The 19,824-nt window shown below is 45.2% G+C and overlaps 1 protein-coding gene across 1 annotated transcript in view; it reads right to left on the minus strand.

Moving 5' to 3' along the window:
* Window positions 1-19,824, minus strand: part of celsr2 (cadherin, EGF LAG seven-pass G-type receptor 2) — a 57,546-nt gene that overhangs the window by 11,741 nt on the left and 25,981 nt on the right. The window contains 6 exon segments of the mRNA XM_062563901.1: window positions 1,099-1,408; window positions 1,613-1,776; window positions 2,109-2,266; window positions 7,011-7,099; window positions 7,213-7,328; window positions 11,137-11,359. Coding sequence (XP_062419885.1) covers window positions 1,099-1,408; window positions 1,613-1,776; window positions 2,109-2,266; window positions 7,011-7,099; window positions 7,213-7,328; window positions 11,137-11,359 — 1,060 coding nt within the window.

Consider the following 19,824-nt stretch of genomic DNA (forward strand, 5'->3'; position numbering starts at 1 on the left):
TGATGTTTGAGCGTACTGTGCAGCATGATGTGCAGTTTGACACAAGAAGGCTTTCTGTGCTCATTTTAGTTAAAGACAGTGGAGAAATTAGCAGTATTTGTAACTGTTTATTACAACTACTCAAAGGGCAAAATCATGGTTACAGATCTGCAAAACCTCCACTTTTCAGCACATAATCACATCAATTGAAATATAAATATTCATAGATTCTGTATTTTTCAATGACGCAGAAAAAGTAGACTTTTCAACCAAAAATCTTCCTTTGTTGTGTATGGATGTAAAATGTTGTCATATTTGTGTAGTGCATGAATCAGAGAAGTGTTTGTGCACTCATGCATCGACTGAGAAGCTTTCCGGCTCTTTCAAACGTGAAAACCAAGTGACAGGGAAGGACGCTGCTGCTGTGAATCGGTTTCCCTTTCATTACACTGTCTGTGTGCAAAAGTAAAGCACCAAGTCGAAATGATCGGTTAGTGATTGCAAATACACCTGATGCACTGTGGCTGTCACTGTTGGATGGAGGGAGGAGAGAGACAACTGCAGTGCTGTTTCAGTCCAACGAATCCCATTTAAACTAAACCATAATAACGTAAAATATCAATCAGCATATCACCATTTCATTAAGCTGATTGTGACAAAAGTTCACTGCCAAGTAACACAAAAGACAAGCAGAAAATCTTCACATTTGAGAAGTGATATCCACCACCTTCATTAATTATCATATATTATTATAGCTGCACATCATTCCAACTCATATACACATAAAAACAACTGCATTTAAATAGGCCCCTCTTGTGTTGATGATTGCTCAGAGTCGTTGTTGATTGTAATTTACTCAATAACAAAGTTCATCCCACTTATACTCCCCCCATCTTTTCCTCAAACTTTATGAAACACAAGTCATTCCTTATCTCATCTCATTACTATGTTTTCTATCTGGTCTGGAAGAAAGACGATCATCACTGACATAAATCTTTTTTTTCTCATTCTATTTCAAGCCAAACACCAGATTTGTTGTCGTCCACACGGCTCCTTCTTCTTCCGTGGTCTGTTCTCAAATTGCTGTTAACCATAAATCAGCAGAGATAACAGCTGCACTGTATAAGGAACGAACTGAAACAGACACCGGAGGGCACCAGGAGAAACACTAAACTAATGTGCTGTTTGTCTTCTAAAGCCAAAAAGCACCTAAAAAGGTTCATCGTCAAACTAAACAAGAAAAACCTCTCACGATCTAAATGGCGGACTAAGTGTCTAAATGCAACTTTTCTACTTGACTCACCTCTTTCACAGTTTTGTCCACCAAATCCGAGCGGGCAGTCACAACTGAAGGAGCCCCACAGGTTCACACAGGTTCCTCCGTTCAAACACGGGTCATTGTTGCAGAAGTGCCTCTTGGCGGAGCATCCTTGGAGGGTGCAAAATAAGAGGTTAGTTTAGCCGTGGGGGGGTCAGACCAACCTCAGGATTCAGAGTCAGAGGGTAACAAGCTATTCATGGCAGGTACAATGATCATTTGACCCATTTTCTTTCTTCTTCACTCTCACATGGCAACAAAACATAGTTTGACTGCAAAAGTAAGTAAATGATTATCTTTGAGGCCAAAGATCACCTGGTAGAGTGCCGTTGTTAGCAATGAAGCCGGCCATGTCTATGTGCTGGTTGTCGATACGCAGGTTTTTCATGCAGCCCACAAACTGCCGGTTGCGAACAGGAAAGTCCTCCGGGAGTTTGGGAATACCTCCGAGGAGAAGGGGGCCGGTCAGGTCCAGCGATCTGAAAACATAGAAAACCTTTGAACATTTACACATCCAGGGCTTTTTGCATCATCAACACGCATGAAAAATTAATCACAGAGGGTTTTACAGTGATATTTTTCCGCCTGGAGATGATAACAGTAAAACAACCAAATGAAGGGAAAAAGCAAAGCGCCGCTAACACCCCGAAGATGTGGAAGGTCCTCTCAAAACAAGTTTACGCTCTCTCTCTTAATGAGGAAACAAAGTAATGAGTTTGATTATTGCAGTCGGCGCAGAGGACATTTTGTGGTAAAGAGCAAAAGGATTTTATGACATTTAGAAGGTTCTGAGGTTACTCTGTGGACTCACTTTTTGGATCCTGACTGGCTGCCCTGAGCGGAGCAGGTGTAGTTGCCGATCACGTGACCAAACCGGAAGGCCACGGAGGCGTCACAGTTGTCCACCGTCACCACTGCAAACTTCTGGTCCGAGGGTCCCTGCGGCAGGCCGGCCTGGTTCAAGATGGGCTGTGGAGCAAGAGACAAACGAATGGATATCTAGATTGATTAGGGAGCGCCTTCCGGATGTTTCTGGGGAGGCTTTGGTCCAAACAATGGAGATTGCGCAATGCCTTGATGCCCACCACTGTTATTTACACTAAAGTAATTGTGTCCACTTCAGATCGTTCTAATTTCTTTTTTAAGGATTTAATCAAACAATCAAGCTTTTTGAGGCCATTCATCGCCGAATAATTTCACAGGTTTATGTTGAGAAGCTTTCATTGTTGATTCAGATGAACAGAATGTTTTCGTCTCTAAAATCCCAGAACATCTGTAGAATTTGAGAGCTCACCGCTTTTAATTTTGTAAAATTAAGTTTGACAAAAAACTGGAAAACAACATCCGTTGCTGCTATTTTTAAGCTGCTGAAGTATTTTGGTCACCAAGAATTTATAAATAGGACTCAAAAATAGCATTGTGAAAATATCTCATTATTCCGCTGCATTTAACACTCTGGATTAATCCATGAAGCAGTGCAGAAACTTCTAAGGAATCTCAGCTGGTGCGGAGCTTTATGGGCTCCATTAGAAACGGGAGCTTTGAAAATGTGACACAGAAATAAATAGTCTTCCTTCACTCACAGTTCAGCTTTTGCTTTATGTCTGAATATTTTTCACAGCGGCTGGCAAGCACACACACACACACACACACACACACACACACACACACGAGGTGATCCCTGTCGACAAAGGATCTTCTTCATTGTCTTAGGAATCAATGGGGGGAGCAACAAAAGGAGGAGGGGTCGGCAGGGGGGGAGAATGATGATCCTGGCAATAAAAGGTTGTGACCTCTTTTCAAAATGGCCAGCTTCTCTGAGGTCACGTAGCGCCCACGTTAACCCCGAGTGTCAGCTCAGCACTCAGACGGCTCACAGCCTGCGGGCGAGTAGCACCGCTGAGCCGTCAGCTGGTCAGACAGGATTTAGCAGGAATTAGCTTGTATCATGTGGAGAGATGATATAAAGAGATGGTTGCTTTGCTAAATGCTTTGAAAACACATGCGTTTGTTTTTAGTTCTCCAGAAAGTTCAACTAAAATAGATCACTGGTCTGCAGGGGAATACGGGAATTTGAATTTCACCGATGGCTCGTCTGATCCCTTCATTTAAAAGCTTATTTTAAAAAAAACACCAGCTTAAAATATAGTGGTGATTTTGTTGGCTGGTGAAAAAGGTTTTGCAGCTTTATCGGTGGATTTTTGAGAAAGATCACATCAAGCAATACATTAAAGACGGCACTTCTGCAATTAAACAGGATTATCCCTTGGAGTAGATTAGATTAAATATCTGTGACTCTAATAATATGACTCGGTGACTGAGGCTGTTACGTCCTTGTGATCACAGAGCGATGAGTGTTAGTGATGTTAATCTGATGAGAGCAACAATAAATAACCTTAAACCACCTGGCTGTCGGACAAAGCCTCGCTTTCTTGTTGAAACACAAATGTCATTCCATTGTGCCGGTTCCGTTGACACATTGAAATATGTGACTACAAGATGTATAGTGGTGCTTTGAGGTAGATGCTAGTGTAAGAATACTAATATGACAACGTTATGCAGGACGAATATTAGCTGTGTTCACCATCTCAGCTCTTAGTAGAGCCGAGGCTGATGGTCACTAGTTTTTGCCTCATAAACTGAAGCAGTTAGTAGGATTCATCCTCCGAGGAGCATGAACGTCAGAATATTAAAAAAATGTAGGACAATCAACGTAATGTTTTTTGAAATATGCAAATAAACCACCTAAAAACAATTCCCATATCAACAGAAAAAGAAATGCAGTTGATCGTAACTGGTTGCATGGTAAATTGTTGAAATGCATATCGGATGCAGTTAAATAGAGGAAAAAAACAATCAAGACGCTAATGGTTTTATAGTGAGCAGCATTTGGTCTACTACTGGTCAGCTTGCTCCTCAGTCGACCGAATTGTGAAGTCAAGTACAATTTCTCTCAAATCACGGTTTCCAAGACTCACAAGCCCACTTGAAAGCTGTGGAATCACAGAAGAAGATAATTGCTTTCAGAGACGCTCTATTGGCTGGCAGCTGTACTAAGATATCAGAAACATTTAGCACATTTTCTAGTTCGACAGGCCCTGTTGTCAAGCAAATGTTCCCACAGGAAGTCCCATTATTTTCTTCACTGAAACATTAACTCAGCACAGAATTGTTAAGCAGGCGGAAGACTTTTTGCTTCTTTTCAGCTCCATGAGGCCAATTTGTTACAAATTTGTCGATGATGAAACAAGCAAACACGCGGTGTGAATTGCCAAAGGTGAAATCATCCGACATGCTCTTTTCCACGGTTTTCCCCCTTTTCCCTGTGAAAGCTCTGAAACAGGCAGCGCTCCAGATTGGACGCTCCTTTCACTGACCTCGGCTGTCATCAGTCACGGCTGTTGACTCTCCCATAATGACTGTCTGTCTTCCTGCCGCACACAAAAACCCCGTCCTGTCAGCGCCGATTGAAGAACACACATTTGCTCAGGGCCACATAAACACACGTTCTCCCTGGCCGCCACGGGGGGATTATGGGAATATGAGTTCCCTCCGTCAGAGAGGGCGACAGGGGTTGCGCGCTGGCGGTGAGCAACACAAATATGGGATGTGAGATTGACTAGAAGCACCATAGCAACAGGAGGGGTCGGCCCTGAAGCGCGGCGTCCCCGTTCAAAGCCTCAGAGTCAATACTTCTCTCGGCTTTTCTTTACCCTCCTTTTTCGCTCTTCTTCTGCGCCGCTTTTCTGTCCTCGCTGGAGAAAAGAGGGAGAGAGCGAGAGGGGCACCTTCCCCCGGGGGCCGCATCATTCACTGCCCCATGGTCCCAAAGGAAGCAGAGCCAAACACAAAGGCAGCGGTCATTGCCATTCTCCACAGTCCCCCAACCATCCTGAAAGCCACATTTCAATCTTAAATGCCCCCCCCGTGGACAGGGACGGGTCAGAGTGGGCTGCTGTGGGACACCTCCAGAGGGAGGAGCCACAGTTTCACCTCAGCGACTCACAGGAGGAGGGACATCACAGGAGGGCGGGGGCGGGGGGGGGGGGGGATTAGTTTAGCCAGCGCTGGGATGGGATCAGTAAGATGTACATTCAAAGTAATGAGTAAACTAGTTACATTTTATGAGACATCTACAAACACACACATACATATATATATATATATACATATATTAAATGAATTAGTGTTCTCCAATGAAGATGACATCATACATCCTCTGCCACCAAATGAGTCTGAGAGCTGAACCAGTTGCTCCTAAAATCAAACTGCGAACATGAGGCACTTGTACTGTATGTGCAAAAGTATTGTTAACAGAGAAATGCAGCACAACATGCAGCACCGTCAAAGATGTAAAACTACCACAAAGTGATTAATGAGACTATAATGTGCTCTGTACAGAATTAAATAGTTTTCAGCAAAAAGTTGACAAGACCCCCCCCCCCCCCCGTCACTTTTTCTGGCTAAAATGTGACACGGCCGTGTTATTCTAGACGCTGAATAGAAAATTTGAGCAGTGGGGGTGTTGCCTGGCAACATCTTTATGATGCAAAGTGACCTCCTCAATGGACCAAAATGTGACATCCTGTGTGTTAGTCATGGGTGGTGAGAGAGCAGAGACAACAGCTCCATACATTCCTGCACAGATTGAGTTGTCGTGGCGTTCCTTCAGAGAAATGTAATGGTCAAAGCAAATTTAGTCCAATCTGACAACGTCTGGAGAAACAGACGTTGACATTGACTGACCACTCACTTGTGTTCATTCATTCACCCCCCCCCCCCTCCCTTGTGTCTCTCCCTCTGTCTGTGTCTAGTTGGCTCCTTCATGATTATCAGCAGCGTATCTCGAAGACGGACCACAACCTTCTTGCACCCACGTCACTCCGTCTGTACGGATGTGCCAAAGACAAAGCTTTTAATCGAGAGAGCGGGTTTCTCACTATACGGCAGCAATAAAACGAAGCGCTCTGTCCCCTGTAGAAAGGTCAAGCCAGTGGCCTAATTTCTCTCTAGATATTTTCGGTAACTATGTCTGGTATTTTCCAGCCACACCTGATGAGGAGCGAAGCAGACATGTGATTAAACCAGAGGTATGTGAGCGATTTGAAACTATTAAAGGAAAGGAATGAAAAAAAACTAAACCACAATAGTGATCTTCTTTGAATGATTTGGGGAAATTCAAAAGGCGTTCTTGGAGAGAGTTAGACAACAAAACAGATCAGACTCTTGTGTCCGCATGGCAAATATCCAGTTTTTACCTGGTATAGCTTAGCTTAGCATAAAGACTGGAGACAGGGAGGGTCGCTAGCGTCGCTATGTCCAAAAGCAACCCAAGCCAAATGAAACCCAAGTAAAACCACAACGCTTCATTTTGCCAATTACAGTTTTTGTCAGCTTAAACAAAAGAGCTATAAAGTGTTATGAGTGAGTTTTACTGGTGCTCGTACATTATGTTTGTTATTTTAGGAGGAGGCAAAGCTGGCTCCAAGTTAAACAAACTGACAGATTTGAGAGTGGTGTCAATCCTAACAGATAAATATCTTCATAAGAGACTGAGTTTAAAAAATATCGAACTATTTCTTTGAACCGGGAAAATTCAAAGTAGATTCTACATTGAAGAAGAGTTTACACGTATTGCATGCAATTAAATGTTTTTGATAAAACTGCAAGAATTTAAATATAACCTACGTGGCCTGTTTGTTGTGGATCATACCTTGTTGTAGTAGTGGACCTCCACCACGTGCCACTGGCCGTCGCTGACTCCCCCGAGGACGAAGGGTGAAACCGTAGTTTTAGTCTCACCTGGGAAACAGGGAGAGAGGTGAATCACTGCAATACACGCAAAACGGCATGAAACGGAAAACAAAATGCTTGCAGTGGATCGCCATCGAGCAGGAAACAAACCGCTGTCCCACCTGCAGAGAACGTCAGCTGAATCTGCTCATTGATGATTTCCATGGCGAGGAAGTCATGTTTCTCATTGAAGCGGCCGTTGTAGAGTAACAGACCATCGGGCTCTTTGGTTGCAAATCTAAAAAAAACACAATATTTTGACTTAATGCATTTCTCACTACCCAATCCACTGTTTTGTTCCTGTATTATTGTCTTATCCATATTCACCCTGTTTTACATTGTTGTTACACATCTTAGTAACAAGCGCATCTTATGTATCGAGAATTCATCCCGTAGACCTTCATTTTTGTAAATGAACCACGACGTCATTTATTTTGACAAAATTTCACATAATACTTACTACAGTATAGAAGGTGTATTCATCTGCTGCTAAAAATAGTCCCAAACGAAAGCTACATTTTCTCTTGTTCAATCCACAATGAGAGAGCTGTTTAAGGAATTTAATGAGGCTTTAAAAACAAGAACAACAGGTAACAGGGGATTGAGACTGAGTGCTACAGACAGACAAGACAGAGAAGTGTTGATAGAAGGAACATATTGTTGGTTTCGTATTTTCATTGAATACATTGAAACTTAAAAAGATTTACTGCAAAATCAACTTTCAAACATCTGCTGTTGGCCTTGCTTCCCATTAATAGAGAACAAAATGAATGCGGTGACCTATTTAAAAATATCCGTACTAGTCCCTCATATTCCTCATATATCACGCAGACAGGCCAAAGACTGAACAAAGCCGAGGTTTGACAAAGATCACTGAACAGATAATGAGATTAATCGTGAGCACAAAAAAATATATATATTTGCAGAACAGCCAGACAGTCAAAAAAATACAGGATCTGCCTGCCATTAAAAGACATCACGGAGCGACATTTCATGACACACCGAAACAGAGAAACTAGGACGATGTCATAGAAGCACGCGTGGGAACGCATTACCTCGAGTAAAGAAGGAGCCCAGAATACGGTGCAAAGCAACAACGACAGAACCAAAAACGACTGTTACCACAGCCTGCAGATTTCTGCTCTCCCAGGGCCGTCGTGCTGCATGATTCTTGCATATTGATGCACATTTCAGTATATCTGCGGACTGCCTCTATGGATGTGGGATCAAAGCATGTGGTGGATCATATGGTTTAAAAATATCACCCGTCAGCTGTGGCCATGAATCTGATCCTGTGGAAAATGGGTCAATGGGAGGTGTGAAACTGCCTTATGATAAAAAGTTATTAATAAATTTAGCTGTAACTACAGGATTTATTCATGATCCATCCCAGAGGAGACCCACCAAGGAGTCTCATGTGGACATCTTCAAACCGGGAGCCATGTGTGGCTCAGTAACCCTATTCCAAAAAGCTCAATCTATAACCATTTTGACTTACTTACTAAATATTTTAGCCCAAACAGAGCTGCAGCTGATTTGAATGAATAGATATATTTTTTCATTTTGAGGAAGTACGCTCTCAGACAGCATGAGCAGCCGCAACCCCCCCCCCCAGTTCTTTCGGCCCTCGGGGTTTGAGGTTATACCGTACATGATGCTGTTAGTGCAGTATTCTTCAGCTAAAGAGGAGCCGGGGGGCCCGGCGCCACTGACCTGCTTACCGAGAACAGCAATAATCTTGACCTCAGAGGACAAAGGATGCAGAGGCTCCAGCTGATAATAACAGCAGAGGCAGAGCAGTCGGACGGCGTCTATGTATCCGGTAAAAAATACAGACCGTCATCTGGAATCATGATCTAAAGTCTCTGGTTCTCCACGAGGCTTCCAGTCGTTGGCGGATCGATTTAAAAGGGCTTCTCCGCATTGCCCCACTAAGCCCTCTGAACTATGAGGGTAATCAGCCAGAACTAAATACCGCCTCAACTGGCATCACTGCGTCTCACATTAGGCACCCATCAGTAAAAATAACAACCAGTCTGCCCTTATGTAGGAGGCCGTGTCACGCTATGCTAACATGATGCATTTGTGCAGTGGGGAGGAAAAAAAAAAAAAAAACGAGACCCTTATTGATTTTAAAACAAGTGTAAAATGGAGATAAAAGATATTGGTTGGATGATAAAAAAAAGTGTATGATCTGCTGAGAAATAAGGAGAATATTTATATTTAATTAATACTAATTTTTATTGAATATTTATGACCTTAAAGATCAAGATTTTCCTCATTTTGAAATTTTCCACCGACATGCATAGTCAGTAGGAGGAATGCTCCTAAATTTGGCCTCACGAGCCTCTAGCGGGACTGTAGACTCAGTTTGGTTCGACCCGTGCTCTTGTACGAGATGAACCGTCACCTAAACGTCAGGTTTTTTTTATGATCCCAAAAGAAGATGAACCCCCTTTTTTTGTCAAATCTCAGTCCAATTCGTGGAGCTCAACAGCCAGAGCTGTGAAACAGACCTAAAATCCACCGAGACAATTGGTTGCACATCCGGAGCGTCATAACGGAGGCTCTTTCAGGGGGAACCTGATCGGTGCGGGCTCAGGTAACCGAGTGGCTGGTGGCCCTCACCTGCCTCCTCGGGCCCTCGGGCTCGGCCCTTTTTACACGGCAGCCGTTCTGTGACCCGCCTGTGAAATTAAGACCACTTTCAAAACTGGTTTGAGCGGTTCTCCACCAGAAAAAGGGCCGCCCCGAGTCTCGTTTAAAAGAAGGGCCGAGTCCATAGAGCTCACAGGGGAGGGATATTATTTCACGGCTGAAGTGACGGGTATCACAATGGGTGAGGCAGAATGGCGGGACGCATTCCCTGTGATGACATCGGAGAGGGGCTACTTGTTGTCACTTGTTGTGACAGATGTCAAACAGAATGGACACATTTTTACCGTTGATTCCATTTCATCACATGGAGAATTAATGGGGTCTGGTGGCCCGTTGTTTTTTCATGTGTTCAGAGCTCATGGCTCATTTATTAAGCCCCGCCCCCTCTATTAACCACCATGAAACGCATTAAAGCTACAGCTTCATTTACAAAACAGCTACATATTACTGATATTAAAAAGAAAATACTACTAAATAAATAAAAATAATGATAAATAATTAAGGTTGAAAAACAGATATACTATACTCTAATGTGATGAAAACTAATGTGATGAAAAGTTTCATGAGGCCTTTACAGGTTTTTCTTTCTTGTGCAGCATTGTAAAAAGAAGGAACCATGGTTCTTTTTTTACAAAATTCTAATTGCGGCATGAGATCACACCACAGAAAGTGCCAGCGTTAGGGAGGACGTCGCTCACAGCTCCCGCTATAAATCCTGAAAATAGTTTGAACTGAGATTTCTTGTTAGTGTAGTTGTGTACTTCTGTATAGTATGAAATACATTGGTCTCTATCTATTTCCCACTACAGTATATTTAAAGAAAAGTTTCAATCCTTACGTCAATATATTTCCAAAATAAATAGTGAAAATTGATACTCCTATCATGTTGAAAGGCTTCTGAATCCAGCTACAAACACCAGTGTGGTTTTAATCTTCTCAACTCTTTGTATGAAATAAAACAAATCTGTCAATTGTCCAAAGATGACTTACAATAGATGATAAATCGTTAAAATGACACGACATTCCTCTGAAGGCTGCCTCTCTGGGCCTTCACCTTAGTGAGGGAGACTGTGCATTTCCTCACATTTTGTGCACGTCTCCTCTTCAAAAAACACGACTCCTGGACTATTACAGTACAGCATGTGGCTCTGTGTGTACACGGCACACCGAGGATAATCTGTTACCACTGTGCCTCTACAGGAGATGGCTTTCCATTCTTCAGCATTGCGGTTACATAAATGTGTGGCGGGGGGGGCACCTCACTGGAGGCAATAGCTGCAGAAGTGGGCTGCGGGGGTGGATGCAGAGTGGATCGCTTTTAACTGAAAGGTGATGGAGCAGGTGACTCGGGGGGGGGAGCTGCTAGCGGGGAGGCGAGAGGGTCTTACGTGAGAGAGAGGGTGAAGTGGAAGCGCTGGCGGAGGCCCCTGAAGGTCAGGAAGGAGTGCGGGGGGAAGTTGCGCGTGGTCATCTCGCAGTAGGGCTTCTCGTAGCCGCCCGCCGGACACTCGCACTTGAACCCGCCGACCAGCAGGTTGACACAGGAGCCACCGTTCTTGCAGACCCCCGGAGCACAGCGGCCCCAGCGGGACGACAGCTCGCAGCGCTCCCCTGGACGTGGAGCGAGGGAGGGATGGAGAAGGAGGGAAGGTGGAGAGAAATGAGGATTAATATTGTTTTTGACAAGCCGCATCACCCGAGGGGACTCCACATTGCTATATGCTCGCTTTGGGTCACTGCAGCGGTCCTATATGTGACGTTACTCAGGTGTAAAATTACCACCCCCTCCCCCTTTGGGAATATGGTTACAGTTTGTGCTGCATGCACATTTAGGGCTCAGTGTCTCAGTGGAGTGACATTATATGTTTATTTAGTCATTGAATGCAATGATTGCAGTACCTGCAGACTGTGCTGCTTCATGGTGATCACATGAAGCTTAATAAAGCCAAAACACATCAGGTTAATTATTGTGAATCCTGAATGAATCCTGAATGAATGAATCCTTATAATCAGACTCCATCATATAAAACTGAATACAAGTATAATTCTGTACGCTCCCATGTGTGCGCTGGGATTTGTGTCAACGTTACTCAGTCAGCAGAATGGAGGACTACTGAAACACTGACACATATACACACACACAGACACGCACACGGCCTACATCTTCATCCAACACCACTGAGACATCATTTACTCTTTGACTATTAATCACTCTATTCACAGAACGGTGAAAGAAAGTCTCTTTGTTTTGTCGGTGTTGTTGAGTTTTGTCGATTCAGTCAAAGTAAAGTCAAGAGATGCTGAATGAAACGTGGAAGTTTTTGATAATGAGGCTAAATATCTTTGAAAGATTCTTTTGGATCACAAAGACAAAAGAAACTTCATACATAAGACAGCTTTTGAATGTTAAGCTGCAGTTTATAACAAGGCAATACAAATGATACAGTATATACATGTTTAGAAGTAATGGAAAGGCTAAATAAAAAGTGAAATATAGTTTTTTAGGTTATGTGCCCACGTTCTACCAAGATCCATCCAGGTCTATTCCAGGCACCATAAACATGGAGCGTAACAACAGATCCACGCGGTCGGTTCATGTTGATTGACTCCTCACTGACGATAGCCGCCAGCCTGCAAAATAACGCCTTCTGCTACGGAGGTGCCCTCCTTGTTATTAAAAGACTAGATTTGTGTTCCTCTAACAGACACAATGTTTGAACGTGGGCAAACAGGTGTATTAAAAACGGAGCTACTCGCTCACAGCAACGCTGTGCTTTACTGTGCACGATACACATTGAATCGGTCATTGTGGTGCAAATGTATATGTAGCCCTATGGCCAATTGGGTTGTATCTTGGAATGATTGTATTTTATTTGGGTGTTTGTTATTGTAGTTAATGTTGAGCATGTAGTACTATCCCTTCAATTAATACAATCAGAAAAGAGGGAGAGAAGAAGAAGAGGAAGAGGGACGAAAAAGAGGGAGAGAAGAAGAAGAAGTGGAAACACGAGAAAAGAGGAGAGAAGAAGAGGGGGATACGAAGAAGGATGACGGACAATAACAAGACAGCGTAAAGTGAGATAGTAGAGGGATTAAGGAGCGGAACGGCGAGTGACTCTCCACTAGAAAAGACAGCAATATCTGCACGATTTGCGCTACGTTGGTTTTGTTTTGTGTAACGGAACTCGGATAGAGATCCGCGCCGTTTATAGGACCGCCGCGGCAATAGCGGAGTGAGCCAGGCTTTAGCTTGGGAGATCCGGACCTGCACGAGAGGGAGAGAGAGTATCCAACCCGGCCACTCTTTTAACCATCGGTTCGCGGATCCGGAGGGACCAACACCGCTACGGACGTCTGCGACGCCAGCCCCGATTCCGACTCGCCAACACCGTGAGGAGGACGAGTGAGTGTTTCCTTTTCGGGGGGCACTTTGGCGCGAAGTAGCCATTTTTCTTATTAGGAGGCTTCCCCGCTCCCTCCCGCGCGCAACAGGCCTGCACCGTACAGTGGACAATTGATTGGGTACCCACGTTTGGTTTATGTATATTAGTTAGTTACCTGCCGGCTTAGATAAGTAATGGTTGGACAGAAGCCTAATGTTTGAGTGTTATTTTATGTGTATTTGTGAATCCCATGTCAAGTAAAAGGTTAAATGTATTCTATTGTGTACGTGGTATGTCTTCCTAAATATTTGGTGTGATAAGGTGCTAAAATAATAGGGATAACAGTGTAGTAACCTAGTATTGATTATATAAATTAAATAGTTAAGAATTCGGGCAGCGCACTCCTTTAACAAAGCCAGGACAGCTAGGGGGCGCTACATAATGGGGGCTCGTCCGGGATTGTAATTAATACAATTAGGTTATTAGTACAGATAAGTTAACCGTTATTTAAGCATTAAGTCTAACTTTGTAAATTTTATGGGAGAGTAATAATACTAAGTCCAATAGGAGCCACAAGCCTTTACTAATATGGAGCCTCTGCGCAGCACGGTAGATTTAGTTAAAGAGCTCAAAGAGTGGTGCAAAAGAGAAGAACTAGATGAAGACCACTCCCTTATGGTGCTGATCCCAGAAGATGTGGACAATGCACTTATTGAAGAGACTGTGTGAAACGTCAAAGCCTTAGGCCGAGTGCGAGTGAGGACACTCAGCCTGAAACTGAACCATCTGACAGTGCTGTGCGAGTGCAGAGAAAAGGCGGACCCCACCAGAGTCCCTCCCGAACTGCTGCCAGAAGGCACAATGAAAAAATGGAGGATTGTCATAGCTGCTGAAAGTCCTGTCGAGAATATTTCTCCAAGCCCGTTAAAAAGTTTGTTGGAAGATCAACCAGCAGGTGGTTCGGCAGAGTCCATCATTCGTGCGGTTGGTGATTTGTTGGCCAAGATGGAGAAACCATCAGGTGAGAACAGCAGCTACCGTCGTCTGAGAGTGTTCTCGGGTACTTTGCCAACCCCAGCTGGAGAAGAGTCTTTGGAGCATTGGTTGGAGCATGCGCGTCTGATGGTGGAGGAGAGCGAGTGTTCTTTCAAGGAGAAACGGCGGCGTATCATGGAATGTCTGAAGGGTCCTGCGCTAGCTGTGGTTAAAGCTGTCAGAACTGCTGATCCAGAGGTTAGTCCAGCTCGGTGCTTAGATGCCATTGAGAGTGCTTTTGGATCTGCGGAGACTGGCGAAGACTTGTATTTTGCCTTTAGGTTGTTACAGCAGCAGCCAAAGGAAAAGTTGTCGGACTTTCTTAGGCGTTTGGAGTTGTCGTTGAGCAAGGTGGTTCGTCGTGAAGGTCTCCCTCCAGGCCGGGCCAACCGCGCTCGAGTGGAGCAGTTGCTGCGAGGTGCAGTCCACTCGGATATGATGATGGTCCAGCTCAAGCTCAGGGAACGGAGAGAGGATCCGCCAACTTTCTTGGAACTCCTGAGTGATATTCGCAACGAGGAGGAATATGAGTCTTCAAGGATGAAGCTGAACACATCTATCCAGAGAGTTCATGCGAGGCCTGACCTTGACAGTAGACCTGAAGATGTGGAACATTTGAGGTCTGAAGTTCAAGAACTCAAGTCAATGTTCACTGCCATGAGGTCTCTATCTAGCCAAGCGGTAGCATATGGTAAAGAACAGGAGTCACTAACCAAAGTGCTCGCCCCAGAGACTGGCAGTGAAGAAGAAGTAGCATCCCTGAGGAAACAAGTGAAGAACCTGCAAAAACAAATAGGCCAACAGTCTGAATCCCCTGCAACAGCTCTAAGAGTAGAGCCATCAAGACAAACTTACAGTGAGACTAGAAGGCAACCATCTTTCGACACGGATGTGAACTTTTGTTATCGCTGTGGTGAAAACGGCCATTTCTCTGCCAAATGTCATAATGCAGAGAATCAGGCCAAAGTGATCCAGAAGTTGATTCAATCTCTAAAGAAAGCTAAACAGGGTGAATCATCAGCTCAAGCAACAGGAGGCAGTCACACAGTGTGTTCAGCTAAGAAAAGTGAGATAATCACAGTGCAGAGAGACATTCCCCAGGGATTAATTGGCCCCTCTTCCATTGTACCAGTGAAGATAAATGGACAATCGTGCAACGCTCTCCTTGATAGCGGCTCCCAAGTCACAATAATCTTTGAGGCCTGGTACAAGCGTCATTTACCTGATGTCACAATCCAGCCAGTGTCCGGGTTGGCAATATGGGGGTTGAGCGAAAACAGTTACCCTTACCTGGGATATGTGGTGGTGGATATGGCGTTTCCAGAGAAGGTAACAGGCACCAAAGAGAACCTGTCAGTCTTGGCTCTGATTTGCCCAAGTCCCTCAAGTCCTGAGCAGACTCCCGTGATTTTAGGCACCAATGCTAACCTGTTCCAGAGACTCTCCAGACTGTGCAAAGAGACCACCGGAGTCGACATTGCCCAGACACTTGGCATTAAAGCAAGGGACCCAGTCATGCACCCCGACCAATCAACTGCTGAGGGAGAAGAGGAGGAGGTGGGATGTGTGAAGTGGATGGGTCCAGGCTCACTTACCTTACCTCCTGGGGGTGAGTGCTGTGTCATCTGTGAAGTGGAGTTGAAGCAGCCTCTGAATAAAGACATGCTGATGGTTGAAGCCTCACCCATCACTCCGTTACCGGCTGGGGTGCTGCTGCAGCCCATGGTAATACAAAGTGCAGCAGTGAATGAGGGCCATTTTACTGTGCTGATCATGAATGAGTCTCGGAAGGATATAGTCATCCCAGTTGGAATCGTCCTAGGACAGCTGTGCCATGCCGATCCAGTAATTCCATCACCCAAGGCGGGAGCTGAGACTGTTCCAACCAAGTTAGATCCTGAGCTACTTCAGTTTGGTGACTCACCCATCCCCCCTGAATGGAAAGAGCGACTCCGTCAAAAGCTATGTGAGCGAGCAAATGTGTTCTCATTGCATGAGTGGGATGTCGGCCTGGCAAAGGACGTGGAGCACCACATCAGGATGACCGACCCAAAGCCATTCAGAGAACGTTCCAGGCGCCTCGCTCCAGCCGATATTGATGATGTCCGCAAGCACTTGCAGGAGTTGTTAAAGGCTGGAATCATTTCTGAGTCACGTAGCCAGTATGCATCACCAATTGTGATAGCCAGAAAGAAAAATGGGCGTATCAGAATGTGCATTGACTATAGGACCCTTAATAGGCGCACGGTTCCAGACCAGTACACCACCCCGCGCATAGATGATGCGTTGGATTGCTTAACTGGGAGCAAATGGTTTTCAGTCCTCGATCTGCGCAGCGGGTACTATCAGATTGCCATGGCAGACCAAGACAAAGAGAAAACCGCCTTCATTTGCCCCCTTGGATTTTTCCAATTTGACAGGATGCCCCAAGGCATAACAGGAGCGCCGGCGACGTTCCAAAGACTAATGGAGAAAGCGGTTGGCGATATGAATCTTCTGCAAGTGCTAGTATATTTAGACGATCTCATAGTCTTTGGACGCACGTTGGAAGAGCACGAAGAGCGCCTGTTGCAGGTGTTAGACAGACTTGAAGAAGTAGGGCTAAAACTCTCCCTTGACAAGTGTCAATTTTGCCAGCCCAGGGTCAAGTATGTAGGCCACATTGTTTCAGCCGATGGTGTTGCTACTGACCCTGAGAAGATTGAAGCAGTCACCAGATGGCCAAGACCCACAGACCTTAAGTCCCTGCGATCCTTCTTGGGTTTCTGTGGTTATTACAGACGCTTCATAGCGAACTACTCTTCCATAGTTAGGCCCCTCACTGAACTGACCAGGGGCTATGCGCCGACTCAGCCTGGAAAGAAGCAGGTCCTGGACAAGAACAAGACCTACTTTAAAGTTTCAGAACCGTTCAAGGACAGATGGGACCAGTCCTGCACGGACGCTTTCAATCGCATCATTCAATGTCTGATTAATGCCCCCGTGTTGGCATTTGCCGATGCCAACAAGCCATATGTCTTACATACTGATGCAAGTTTCCAAGGGATTGGTGCCGTGCTTTACCAGGAACACCCAGAAGGGCTAAGGCCTGTCGCCTTTGCCAGCAGAAAGTTGAGCTCTCCAGAACAGCGATATCCAGTACACCAGTTGGAGTTCCTTGCACTGAAGTGGGCAGTAGTTGATAAATTCCACGACTACCTTTATGGAGCCAGGTTTACTGTACGCACCGACAACAACCCATTGACTTATGTGCTTACCACGGCCAAACTCAACGCGACTGGTCATCGTTGGCTTGCAGCTTTGGCCACCTATGATTTCGACATACAGTATCGGCCGGGTAAAGCGAACATAGATGCTGATTTGTTGTCCCGCAACATCCCTGAAGAGGTAGAGGATGGAGAATGGGATAGCATGGCCCAGAATGTGGTGAAGTCCATATGTCAGTGGGTGCAGGTGGAAGACACACCAGACACGTCCCTGAGATGTGTGGTGCAGTTAGAAGACACTTCAGCCGGTAGTCCAGACGTGTATGCCTTTCCGTCACAGTTACACTTGAGCTCACTGGAGCAACTGTCAAAATCAGAATTAGTGGCTGCTCAGAAAAGAGATCCAGTGGTTAGGCAGGTGATTGAGGCTGTGAAACGGGGAGTTTGGCCTAGTGGCAAAGACGTAAATCCAGAGATGAGGTTGATGAAGAGGGAAGTTGGCAGACTTGTGATGAGAGATGGACTTCTGCTCCGAGCGAGTAAGAAAGCTGCAGAGGAGACACTTCAGTTAGTGCTGCCGGCCCATCTCAGAGAAGTGGTGTTCCATTCTCTTCATGACGACATGGGTCACTTAGGAGTGGAACGACTGACTGACCTTATAAGAGCAAGATTTTACTGGCCGAGGATGGCTCAAGATGCAGAGCAGTATGTCAGAAATTGTGGACTATGTCTCACTCGCAAAGCACCTGCCAAGAAAGCTGCTCCCCTACATCACATCACTAGCAGTGGTCCACTGGACCTGGTGTGTATTGACTTTTTGTCCATGGAACCCGATTCCAGAGGCATTAGTAACGTCTTGGTGGTGACAGACCATTATACCAGATATGCTCAAGCCTTCCCTGCGAGGAATCAGAAAGCCCTGACGGTAGCACAGATCCTGGTTGAAAAGTATTTTGTACACTATGGCTTACCTGCTAGGATTCATTCTGATCAGGGAAGAGATTTTGAGTCGAGACTGATCAAAGACATGCTGACAACCTTGGGCATACGGAAATCACGAACGACTCCGTACCATCCACAAGGAGATCCACAGCCGGAGCGTTTCAACCGTACACTGCTCTCTATGTTGGCGACATTGGGGCAAGAGAAGAAGAGATCCTGGAGTCAACATGTAGTCTCATTAGTGCATGCATACAACAGCACGAAGAGTGACGCAACTGGATACTCTCCTTACTACTTGATGTTTGGTAGGGAAGCAAGACTACCAGTAGATCTGTGTTTCAACACAACACAACCTGGGAGCCAGGAAAGAGAGCGTTACCAGTATGTTGAAAGCCTGAAGCGTGACCTGCAAAGAGCCTACGAACTGGCCAACCAAGCTGCCGACAAGACTCACTTGCGCAACAAGAGAGCCTATGACCAGAAGGTCAGTTTTCAGAACATCCAGGAAGGAGACCGGGTTCTTCTCAAGAATTTAGGACTCAAAGGGAAACACAAGCTGGTCGGCCGATGGAGTGCCATACCGCATGTGGTGGTAGGCAAGATGCCGAACTTACCGGTATTCCGTGTGAAACCTGAAGGGGGCCGAGGTGGAGTTAGGACCCTCCATCGAGATCACATCTTACCAATTGGGCCGTCAGTGAGGATCCCACCAGCTGAAGATTGTGAGGAAGTCCCTGCGAGACCGAGAACACGCTCAATCAATAAGAGACAAATACAACCAATAAGGAGTCAAAGAGAAGAGGGCACAGAGCCGTCCGATTCCTCGTCTGATGTGGAGGGTAACAGGTCCTGTAGACCATACCAGGAGTATCTGGAGAACCTACTAAAGAGGAGAGAAGAATATGATGGAGATTCGGAGAGCTCAGAGAACGAGGAGGCCAGAGAACTGACTCCTGACGGTGCCGCAGAGGAGTCTGAGGCGGACGGAGAAGAAAAAGAAGGGCCGGCACTGACCAACACAGACTCCTACAACTCTGAAACAGACCTGGAGGATGGGAGAAAAACTGTTGGTGCCCCAAAACAAAGACTGAGCTCTAAATCAAAAACCGACAGAGTACTTAGGTCACAGACCCGTGGGAAAAGAACAGTAAAACCAGTGTTGAGACTTACCTATGATGAACCTGGAAAAGCTAGTGAGCAACCTCTAACAATTGCGCATAGAGGTATCCTTATCAAACTAGGGTAAAACTAGAGCATGTTTACTTCCAAATGAGTATCCAGTTCTGTTGGGCTCTTTCTCATACATAGTTAAAGGCTAAATAACTTGTAATGTTAAGAGTGCCTGGTTATGTCTATGAGGACATTTAGACATTTAGTAAGGGGAGGATGTAGCCCTATGGCCAATTGGGTTGTATCTTGGAATGATTGTATTTTATTTGGGTGTTTGTTATTGTAGTTAATGTTGAGCATGTTTAAACATTGGAGTACTATCCCTTCAATTAATACAATC

This window comes from Pungitius pungitius, chromosome 8 (assembly GCF_949316345.1).
Source record: "Pungitius pungitius chromosome 8, fPunPun2.1, whole genome shotgun sequence".
NCBI lineage: Eukaryota > Metazoa > Chordata > Actinopteri > Perciformes > Gasterosteidae > Pungitius > Pungitius pungitius.